Source organism: Maylandia zebra, linkage group LG12 (assembly GCF_041146795.1).
Source record: "Maylandia zebra isolate NMK-2024a linkage group LG12, Mzebra_GT3a, whole genome shotgun sequence".
Lineage (NCBI taxonomy): Eukaryota > Metazoa > Chordata > Actinopteri > Cichliformes > Cichlidae > Maylandia > Maylandia zebra.
This window is the reverse complement of record NC_135178.1, coordinates 38,518,730-38,530,357: the sequence shown is the minus strand read 5'-3', so window position 1 is coordinate 38,530,357 and position 11,628 is coordinate 38,518,730. Positions and strand designations below refer to the sequence as shown.

Genomic DNA, 11,628 nt, shown 5'->3' with positions numbered 1-11,628 from the left:
CTATGACGTCACAGCAACGCGACGACGGCTGTCCCACTCTGAAGTGTTCTCCAAATGCACCGTCAATTTCCCCAAATTTGAAGTGTGGTCCGGTGTAGACTTCGTGGTCCCATATATCCCACAATTCATAGCGCGGCGGTGGATGTGGATAATTTTGCAGAAGTGCAGCGGCCGAACAGTAAACTTTCAAAAGTAAGTACTGAATATGATGTCACTTATTTATGTGCGAATGTTTAATAACGAAGAACATTAAAACACTGTTGGTCACATGTCAGCAAAGTTATGTGACGTTAGTGACGTTTGTACTAACTTGGTTTTAAAGCCTTTAAATATGCGCCGTTCAATAGTCGACCTTAATCTTACAGAGATTGTGATGATTTTGTGGATAATTAAAGTCAGTCATATATCCACAAACACAACAAGCTGAAAGTCAGTGATGCTGCTCGGTTTGCAGTCCTGAATATCACAGCACAAGCAGGATTCACTGCACTGTTAATGTTAGCTATGTTATATTGCTGCCTCTGCTCGGTGGTGTCGAGCCAAACGCACTTTAACGTGTGTTTGAACGAGCTGACGGTTCACTCGTTAAGCTGAAAGAAAGATGCTTTAATCACAGCAGTCACACATGTGTCCACTGCACCATCTGGAACTCTTCTTGTTTCGTAATAACACAAACACTAAATCCTGCTTCTCTGGTGCTGTTGTGTAGCAGTGTGTACACCTGAGACTGCCACCTGTCTGTCTGTCCTGCACTCTCTCTCTGTTTCTTTCTCTCTGATTGTGGAATAAAAGTATGAACATGTGTTTATAAGTTACACTTGTGTTTGAATCCTGCAGCTTATCACACATTTGATGTCCATGTGTGACGACTGCAAGTGTCCAGAGTGAGGACAGACTGAGGGACCCACTGCTGCACATCATCTGTGAGGCTTTGCACCCCTGATGATCCACCAGGACAAACTCAGCAGTGTGTGAGGAAGAGGAGGAGGAAGAGCCAGCAGCAGCTGACAGATGGAGAGAATAGACAGACTGTTCCCTGTTTGTGAAGGACTGCTAGGAAAGTTTAACATAACTGTCTGTGCTGAATCAGTCTTATTAGGTAATGTTCACATAATGTTATCATCCCAGTGTTTCCAGTGTGGGAGAAAGTACTCAGAGTACTCAGGGCCTTCAAGTTACACACTATGAAAGGCAGCAACAAGTTTAATGTTCAGAAACCTAAAGTCTGTATCAGCAGCAGAATGGAGCTAAAATAAATGTTGGTTCCAGTTCTATGAAGCTTTGAGTATTTTGGATCAGTAGCTGCTGTGTTTGTTGCATCATATTGCTGTAATTGTTTATATGCTTTATATATTCTGAGCTAAGTTGATCTATAGTGTTACATCATATTCTATAAGGATGTTATGTGTTTGTAGACTTTCTGCCCAGTTTGACCCATTTAGCAGACGTCAGCCTGTTTAAGGCTCTGATATCTATTCTGTATGACTTACAGCAGTTATGACATGGTCTGATTTTCTCACCCAATAAAGGAATATTTCATATATCAGTCTACTCTTCATTCTATCAGACACAGTTATCACAGCTCATAAGTTTTCTTTTTACACATGTATGTAAGCATTGAGCCAAATTTAGTAATGCCAACATATTAAAAGAACAATATTTGTCTCCTATATATAAAACATCTATATACACACTGTCACAGATGCTTGTGTTTGAGTGAAGATTTAAGGTGACAGGAAATATAAATAACTGCAACTTGAATCTTTACTGAAGCTCAGTGTTTGACACAGAGTTCAAGCTCACTGCTGTAATAACTAATAATGATTAATATACTAACTATAATATTGGCCATATTATATTTACCTTACCACAGTGAGATGATTTTAGTCTCATGAACAACATCAGCTAATTGTTATTTACTAGCTAATCTTATATGACTGTTCAGTACAGAAATGAAACCCAACAATCATGTTTCACAGTCCTGTGGTCTCAGATACTCAACTAATCACACAAAGCTCATGTAAAACAAACAAACAAATGGACAAACGATTTTCTCCGTCATTTCTGTCACACAAAGCTGTATGAAACGTTTCCAGCGGTTAGTATCATGGTTGCTAGGCAACCTGAGCAGCCGACGAAGGCTGGACCGTCCCATTTCACAAGCCTCTCACTTCCGCACTTCTCGTCCTTCCTAGTACGCACCGTACGTAGTACGCAAACTTCGCGTACTCCGAGGCGTGCGATCGCTGGACTGGGACACAGCGTCTGACATGCCTCAGGTGTCATGATCTGAGTGTCTCACACACACACACACGCAGGTGCAGAAACCTGTCAGTCCAGCAGGAGGCAGCAGTGAGCCTCAGGCCAACGCGTCGCTGCAAAGAGGAAGCAGCAGCCAACTTAGCTTCCTATTTCTGTCAACGCACAGGAAGTGATGTCACTGATACCGCCTACTGCTGATGGGAAACAAGCACCACAGAGTGTGTGTGTCTGTGTGTCTGCGCGTGTGTGTGTGGATATGTGTGTGTTACCTGTGTGTTCGTTCTGAGGAAAACATTCGGCAGAGGAAATGGAGCATCTTTTCAAACAGTCGTCGTCCTGAAACACGCAGGAAGATTCAAACGTTATTAAATGTTAGAAACAGCCAAAGACGCGCACACACAGAGACACACACACACACACACAGACACACACAGAGACACACACACACACACACAGACACACACAGAGACACACACACACACACACACAGAGACACACACACACACACACACACACACACACACACACACACACAGACACACAGACACACAGACACACACACACACACAGAGACACACACACACACACAGACACACACACACAGACACACACACACACACACACACACACACACACACAGAGACACACACACACAGACACACACACACACACACACACACAGAGACACACACACACACACACACACACACACACACACAGAGACACACACACACACACACACACACACAGAGACACACACACACAGACACACACACACACACACACACACAGAGACACACACACACACACACACACACACACAGAGACACACATTCACAGACACACACACACATTCACAGACACACACACAGGATAAATCTGGATTAAACCCGGACTGTCTAATTTCAGCTTCAAATAAAGATTTTCAAAATAAAAGACCATAAAACAGATATAATACATATCCATGTAAATATACACAGTTACGTGTGAATGTGTGAACCAGTGAGCATACCTGTTCAGCTGGTGTTTCTGTTTCAGTCTCTCTTCTCATTGGTGCCACTATGGCAACCCTGCAGGGGGTGGGGCTTAATGTTGATTGGCGCTTTTTGGGAGGCAGAGCTGGAGGACTGAAACAGACAGACAAGTAGTTAAAACCACACCCACCAGTGATGTCACAATTGCGTAGTACACCTTTGCATGCATGCAGCCAGGTGACAAGCTGAAGCAGTTTGTGTTGGGAGAGGCTGAAACTGAGCATGTGCAGCACAGGTGGCAGTTGTTTCGTGTGTGTCATCACCAGGTGACACAACAATTTAAGGCATAAATTCCCAACATCTGGCAGGTGAAGCGACGGTGTCAGTGCCCCACTTTCTGCTGGCTCATCACAATTCCGACAGAAAAAACATTAACACCAGGGTGACGCGCAGAGCCAGCCTCACATCTGGCAGGATGAGATACTGACAGGAAAAGGTGCGTTCTCCCTCTGAGCGAGAGACGTCACACTGTAATCCACTGGGTTTATACCTGTTGATGACATCACAGCGTCACAGTCAGCTGAACGTCAGTGACATCAGCCTGCACAGGTGCAGATCAGGGAGACAACAGGTGCTCTGGGGAGGCAGCAGCCATGCCACACTGAACACGTCCGGCCTCCTCGGACCTCAGAGCCTAAGTGCCCGGTTGGTCCGTGGAGGGGAGACCACCTATAGGTGGTGTAGTTTGAAGCAGCTGGAGGTGATGTGGTTGTGATGTCCTCTCTGCTCCTGCAGCTCCTCACTGTCACAGGGAGTCCAGCTCTTTATGCACACTAGCTCCATGAGGTTTGTTGCTCCCAGCACAGGCTCAGGAGGGTGGAGGACACCAGGAGATGGGCACTAGACGAGGAGAGCCGGTACCCAGCAGCAGTGCTGCCAGAGCGCGAACAGGAGCACGGGTGGGTCACACTGCTCCAGGAGCTGAGCTCACAGCATCGTGCATGCGGCCCTCGCCCTCCACACAGCAATAATTAATAAAGACTCAAACTAATCAGGACAAACTGAAATCCAAAAATTCACTCTGGAAACAAACTGAAAGTAAACAAAAAGTCAAACTGAAAACTGAAAATGAGAAAATACTAACGTCTAAAAACATCATCATGAATTAGCTCCAACTAATTGTTATTGATGATCCACAGCAGCGCTGTTATCGATCAGCTGCTGCACACTCAGCCTCAGACAGCCTAAACCTCACAGTTCTATTAAAAGACCACGAAACTGCCTGCTGCCGCCCTTTGTCACCCCCACTTCTTCTTCTTCTTCTACTTGGTATCATGCAGAGACAGGAAGTGTGGGTGTGTGGGGGGAAGGGGCATGTGTGATGTGTTCGTTTGCTCTACTTCCTGTTTCTTCCACAGATCTATTTCTGTTCTTGCAAACTGTTTTCTGTCTGCCTGAATGACTCAGCCAGACTGAACCAGACCGAACCAGACTGAACCAGACTGATGCAGACTAAACCAGACTGACCCAGACCGAACCAGAATGATCCAGACTGATCCAGACTGAACCAGACTGAACCAGACCGAACCACACTGAACCACACTGATCCACACTGAACCAGACTGATCCAGACTGAACCAGACTGATCCAGACTGAACCGGACCGAACCAGACTGATCCAGACTGAACCGGACCGAACCAGACTGATCCAGACTGATCCCAGACCGAACCAGACCGAACCAGACTAAACCAGACTGAACCAGACTGGACTCAAGTATTTTAAGACTCACCTCTGTCCCAGCTGGGGGGTCACCTGAGTTAGCGACTCTGGGATGGGCATAGGAGGTTTGGGAGGAGCTGAAAGTATTTGCTCCTCCTCTCTCTTCGTTGGCTCCACCCCCATATTCTTGTCCTTCTCATCAGCAGGATTCCTGCAGGTCGATATTGCCTGCTCATCAAACCCTGATGACTCTGGCTGGACAGGTGACAGGGGGGCGGAGCCTTCTTGTCTCTCTGCAACCAATCGAACCAGTTCCTGAAGAATCCATGAGAACAGAAGTGAGTCAAAGCTGTTTCAGACAGATAAAAATATAAGGTCCATTCACTGGCTCGTCTCCACTGAGACACTGAGAGCAGAGTGCAGTGTGATAACCATAATAACATGACATAGAACAAACAGAAAAGTGAAGAGAAGCCAGACATGTCTGCGGCTGATCTCTCCAACACTGAGGGAGTCCCAGCAAAGCTGGAGAGATGGATGACCACAGGAATCACGTAACCTTCATTATGGCGTTAACAGATAAGTATGACAGGGGTTTCTGGAAGCAGCTGGATGGACTTCCCCCACTCTGTGCAGGAGTCCCTCAGGGCTGCGTGCAAAGCCCACCTCTCTGTACACCCACAACTGCACACCAACCACAACACCAGCTTAGTCATCATGCAAGCTATTCTATTGTATTTGTGATGATGCAGTGGCAGGAAGTCCTGGCATCATGTATAATGACTGCTGTGATGGTTTCACTACATATACTCTCAGGGTTACGTGGTGGAGATGTGATTAAACATCTGCTGCAAATGAATTCACAACCTTAGACGTGCTAATGTGATGCTGACATATGCAGATATGAGATTATCTTTAGGCTGGAATATGAACAACTGTATAAACGTGATTCACAGTTGGGTCCATACATTTTTGGACAATGACACAATTTTTGTAGTTCTGCCTCGTCAGTGGATTTTAAACCAAACAATCAGGACGTGTCTGCAGACGTTCAGCTTTGATTCGGAGAGTTTAACTAAAGCTTTGCTTTAACTGTTTATGAGTTACAAACATTTTACACACAGTCCTAATTTTCAGAGGTTGAAAACTAGCAGGACAAACCAACATACGTTTAAATATAAAGACTCTTTTTAATACACGGGTGGAAGTCTGCCTGAAGCCTTCAAGAACAGATTTTACAGACCTGTGCAGCTAAAAATGGTCCTGTTCCTGAGTGCACCCAGAGGTTTGCACCTGTGACGGCAGCTTTGACTGTGGACCTAAACACTGCTACAGCTTCTTCCTCGAGGTGTTCCTGACTTGATGCTTTTTGTAACTATAATTCTGTCTTCATGCACTTTAGTGTCTTCTGTGGACTCTGTTGCTTACAGCATTCGTTCATTCTAACAATGAATCAGACTGCTGATTGGGTCACTTCTAAAGTTTCTGCTCTCTGATGGGTTATTTTGGTTTTTCAGCATAATGACGTCCTCCCTCATCTCTGCTGACATCTTTCAGTCATTCGGTCTGTGTTTCTGGAGGAGCTCAGAGTAGAGCTGCTGCTCCTCCGCATCGAAAGTAGCCAGCTCAGATGATTCGGGCGTCTGATAAGGATGTGTCCTGATGAGGGGTTAATCCTCACCTAATCATGAAACTGTTGTCCAATTGCTTTTGAGCTTCTGAAAATGTGGACTGTGTTTAAAATGTCTGTAATGATTGAACTATTACTCTTGTTAAACCGCTTAAATTAAAGGTGACGTTATGATCTAAGTTCCTCTAAGGCGTTGTACCAAGGCAAAATCAAAGCCGAGTCGTTGTCCAGAAGCTTTTGAACCTGACTGTAGTAGAAATGTTGGAGAAAGGAGCCGACTGTGCTGAAGAAAGACGGATCCAGAGGGGAAGTCAGCTTTAACAATGATCAGGTCTATTTAGTGCTGCTCAGGAGCAAAATAATGAGAGCACAAAAGCATTTGGAAGATGGACAGAAACATTTAGCATTGATAAGTTGCAGCACGTTAAAGTCTTCATTATTTTTAATGTGAGCATTGATGAGACAGCAGCTCTCTGCAGCCCAACAGCGCTCTGAGTGGAGATACTGAACTCTGAAGCCGTCGGCTGGAATCGGATAATTGATCAGAAATATGAATTCATTATTAAAAGGACAATTAACATTTAAATGGAAAAAGGGGTTTTTTTAGTGGACAAAGAGTTTTTATAGTTTTTGTTTCCATTCGTGGGGGTTCCAGTGCAGTTTGAGTTCAGATGGTTCCCACAGCGAGTTCACTGGTTTCACTTCAGGTTTTAATGCTGAAAAATGTTTAGTTTCAGTTTTTATGAGTTTCGCTGTTCGTCGTGCACATTTCAAGAAGTTCAAACTCTGAAGCCTCACAAACATCCGACTGACGCTCATGTGACTCTGTCGTCCTCGTCTCGTTATCGACCGTCTCGCTCTTTGTTTTCCACGTGAAAACTCTCACGTGTGCTTTAGCTTTACATTCACTAAACAGAATCATCTTTATTTATGATTTTTATAGCCAAAAGTTTTAATATGGAGGGAAAAGAACACGATTAGCACATTTAATCTTGAGCATGTTTGTGCAAATCACGACTCACTTTGACTATGAATAAATCAACAAAACAAACTGCAGCTGTGAAAAGAAAGAATTAAGGAAAAAAGGAGAGTTTCAGACGAGAGCAGCGGCAGCTCGAACAGGAAGGCCGAAACGACGACGGGAGGAGGAGCAACACACCACGCGGACCTGGGTTCAGCCAATCAGAGGTTTCATCAAAGTACTAAAAATAGCCTTCATATTTAAAATGGTGTTCGTTTGTCCCCTTACTTCTGAGCATCTGAAACTGTGACACAGCATCAAATATCCACTCAGCACAGTTTACCTCATGAAACAGTTTGTGAGCCACAAACCTCTAACGTGTTCGACACAGAGAATTAAAGCATCATTTAAAATAAAACTCAGTGGACACGTAATAAAGAGCTGCCATTCATGTTTGTGTCGTTTTGGGCCAAAGAGCTTCAGGCTGACATGCCTGTGTGGGATTGTCATCAGAGGTCAAAGGTCAGTCTGGCTTAAAAAGAATAAAAGTATTTCAGAGGTCTGAGGTTCGTCGTCGTCGGGCTCCTGAATGGCACTCAGGAATATTTAACGACAAATGGACGAGTCTAAGCAGAAGCTGTTTTTAGAAGGACGTTTCCCTCACAGACGATTTCTGTTCCCGTTTGTCACAAGATCTGTTCGAATACTGAGAATGTATTTCTGCGGACTCAGCGAGCCCATCGAGACACGTGATGACGTTTCAGGAGCTTCAAACACACTTCAGACAGCTGGTGACCATTACGCTCTGTGAGACCACAGACGATCAGAGGAAGGTCACCGAGCTCCTCACCGCTGCTCGGCCTGAACCCACAGACTCAGGTCCACGCCATCAAAGCACGACTCCCAGAACCCGCTGCCTTCACTTTCTCAGCTGACTGAGCAGTTTTGGCTCGTGATTCGAGAATTCGAGAAGCTGGAAAACCCGAAATTAGATGTTGAGTGAATGTGAAAATAAAAATCTGGTACAAAAAACACCAGAAGTCCAACAAATGTCCCGTGAGAGTTTCTTTGTTTGTCCATTTTCTTTCTTGTTGTATGTGTTTGTTTTGTGTTCTCTGTTGTTGTTTGACTGACTGATGTGGTTTATTGTTTGTTTTTGTTTTGTTTGTCTTTATTTTTGCTCTGTTTGTTTGTTTGTATTGTTCTACAGCCTCACAGCAGTGAAGCGCCTGGGGGCGAGCTGCTGCCGTTTGATGCTGTATAAATAAAGCTAAACTGAATCTAGTCTGTGATTGGTTCTCACCTTGACGTTGTCCAGCAAGGTCCTGATCACTTTGGTAACGCTCTCTGTCGACTCCTTGTTGTCGTGTGAGACGCTCTGCAACATCACCTGATCGGTCCAGTGAATCAGCTGAGCCAGAGAGCGGTAGAGGCGAGCAAGACAGGCAGCGACCGTCTTACTGCAGGGACACACACGGGTCAGATGGAGGACACGGCGTGTTCAGAAACTGCCACGTCAGTGACACCTACCTGCTGTGTAGGCGAGGCTCCAGCTGGACCAGAGTCTGGATCGCCTCCAGGACCCCCCCAGAAGCCCCGCCCAGCAGACCACTGACCACAGACTGGTTCAGGACCGGTTTGTCCACGCCAGGTTTGTCAACACCCAGTCGGTCCACCAGAGCCTTAAAGTACTGCAGGGAGCTGACCACGGCCCGCTGCTGGTCCGCGAACACACCTGACGACTGCGCGCACACACACACACACACACACACACACACACACACACACACACACACACACACACACTTCTTCAGCATCAGCTGATAAACTTGAAAGAAGTAGGGTTAGGAGTTAACCTTACACAGGGGACTTAAAGAGGAAGTTGATGAAGAGCATCTTCATCAGCTGCAGATGTTTGAGCTGTTCCAGCATCAGATCTCAGTGCTGGGGCTGCTCTCAGTTACTGCGGTCTGTTCTTTGGAACGAGCTGGCCTGAGATCAGTTACAGGTGCGAACATGCAGACTCAGACACAGGCGTGCACTCGTCAGGTGCTGTCGTTCTGCTGTCACTCCCTCTCCACAGGGTTTCATGATTTTATGTGTCTATCTTCTGTGTGGAGTGCACAGAGGTGCGTGTGATGAAATGTGCGCTATAAATACGCTTGTGATTGTTACTGTGTGTTACAGTGTGTGATGATGATGCCATTAGAAGGCTCTTCTGAGCGTGTGCAGGAGATGCGGTCAGCTGACCTGAGCTAAAAACACACCTCCTCTGAGGTCTTCAGACTTCCTTCCTGTGGTCTGACCAATCAGAAGCTGACATTCTGTTTGGAGAGCTGTAGAGGAGACGGACCATCTGGCTCGTTCTCAGCGTTCAGGTCGAAGCAGCATGATGATATGATGGGCATTAGTGCACATTCATGGGTAACTGTGACCTCTACAAACACCATTAATGCCGAAGGACGTCTGCTCCACCCAGACATCCACCCTGATCTTTAAACAAACCTCGCTGAGGTCAGACTCCAGCAGCCTGACCTGAATGCAGGCCGGACCTCCACCCACAGGAACATCTGGAGCTTTGTGAAACTAAAAACACGGCAGAAGCAGCTGGCCTGCTCAGCTTTGACAGAGTTACAGAGGAGCTCAGAAGGAAGCCTGCAGCTACAAAAACTTCCTTCTAATGTCCTGTTTGGAAAATGTTCTCAACCGATCGATCAGCTGGTTGGCTTTTGGGCGACTGGCAGCAGGTTCGTCCAGGTCCTGCAGTGCACATATAGATTCTGACGTCACGCGATGTCACCTCAGCTGACGTCTGAGGACGGTTTCAGGTTCAAGGTGCTGATGTGACTGCGGGTCCTCACAGAGACACAAAGACGTGTGTGTGTGTGTGTGTACCTGGGGCTGCTGCAGGTTCAGGTCAGGTGGTTTGACTCTCAATGATGGGGTGAGTTTGACAGGACGTCTCGTCCGCTGTGGGTGGAGCTTATCCTTCAACCTCATGGTGAGATATGCAATCTGGGAGGCTGGGGAAGAGGACCCCATCATCATCATCATCATCATCATCATCATCATCATTATCTTTACATTAAAAGAAAAAAAGAGTCCTAACAAAGTCCTGAGCGCTGGCAGGAAGTGCCATTAGCCTGCGGTGGCTAACAGTTAGCCTGTGAGAAGAGAAAGAGCAGAAGAAGAAGAGGAGGACACTCACCTGTCTTACTCTCAGCCCGGGAGGACATGTCTGCAGACAGTTTACTCCTCTGCTCTCATGTCAGACCCTCGCTCTTCTTCTGTTTGTTCCTCTTCTGCTGCTCGCCCTCCACCCGCCTGCTCTCTCGTCCTCTGTCTCTGCTTCAGTGTGTCTTCCTTCCTCGTTGCTTCTTCCTACTTTTGCCTCATTTAAATGAAACTCAGCCTCTCAGTGAGGATGATAATGTTGCTGAGGTCACAGAGCTCTGCGGTCCCACAGCTCCACCTGGTGGTGGTGAGCAGATGGCACAGCTGAGCCTGCTGATGGAGCTGAGCGTATCAGAGGCAGTATGCGTGCTTATGTTAGTAAACAGACTGCAGTCATCAGGATTTATGAAGGCGTTAAATATAAAGCAAAGAAATTAGCTGTTCTACGACTGTTTTCATGACTGTGTTATTGTACCAACACCATAATCATTCCTGTCCTTTATGGCAGTATTTTTACAGAACTATCACGTTACATTTATTATAAGTTTATAATAACTGATCTTCAGTTACTGTGTGGGCCTCGGAGTGCAGGAGCTGAGTAAAAACGTGTTTCAGTAATAATCCTATTTCAGGAAAAAAATGTGTTTCAGTGACAAACCTGTTTAGGTAAAATCGTGTTTCAATAACAAACCTTTTTAAGTAAAAAACATGTTTCAGTAAAAACGTGTTTCAGTATGTACTTCTTTTTCAATGGTACTGTATTTTTGCTGGTGAATGTTGAACTTCTTTGAAAGGTAACCAGTTGGGTGATCAACACCCTGCTTGTCCTCCTGCAACAGCACCGCACCTGCACCGCTGGCGCTGGCATCCACCTCTAGTTTGAAAGGACGTGTGAAATCAGGAGCGGC

The 11,628-nt window shown here is 45.9% G+C and overlaps 1 protein-coding gene and 1 long non-coding RNA gene across 2 annotated transcripts in view; one reads left to right on the top strand and one right to left on the bottom strand.

Moving 5' to 3' along the window:
* The window catches only part of LOC143421543 (uncharacterized), a 3,722-nt gene extending 2,181 nt beyond the window's left edge, over positions 1 to 1,541 (top strand). The window contains exons 2-3 of the long non-coding RNA XR_013101225.1: positions 1 to 192; positions 838 to 1,541. The exon at positions 1 to 192 is cut by the window's left edge and continues 104 nt beyond it. This is a non-coding gene — a long non-coding RNA (uncharacterized LOC143421543). The remainder of the gene's footprint in view (positions 193 to 837) is intronic.
* Positions 1 to 11,098, bottom strand: part of LOC106675478 (rap guanine nucleotide exchange factor 1) — a 24,769-nt gene extending 13,671 nt beyond the window's left edge. The window contains exons 1-7 of the mRNA XM_024804575.2: positions 10,755 to 11,098; positions 10,442 to 10,569; positions 9,077 to 9,288; positions 8,850 to 9,006; positions 5,026 to 5,270; positions 3,275 to 3,389; positions 2,532 to 2,598 (exon numbers count right to left, since the gene is read on the bottom strand). Coding sequence (XP_024660343.2) covers positions 2,532 to 2,598; positions 3,275 to 3,389; positions 5,026 to 5,270; positions 8,850 to 9,006; positions 9,077 to 9,288; positions 10,442 to 10,569; positions 10,755 to 10,782 — 952 coding nt within the window. The 5' untranslated portion in view covers positions 10,783 to 11,098. The remainder of the gene's footprint in view (positions 1 to 2,531; positions 2,599 to 3,274; positions 3,390 to 5,025; positions 5,271 to 8,849; positions 9,007 to 9,076; positions 9,289 to 10,441; positions 10,570 to 10,754) is intronic.
* Positions 11,099 to 11,628: the final 530 nt, after the last annotated feature.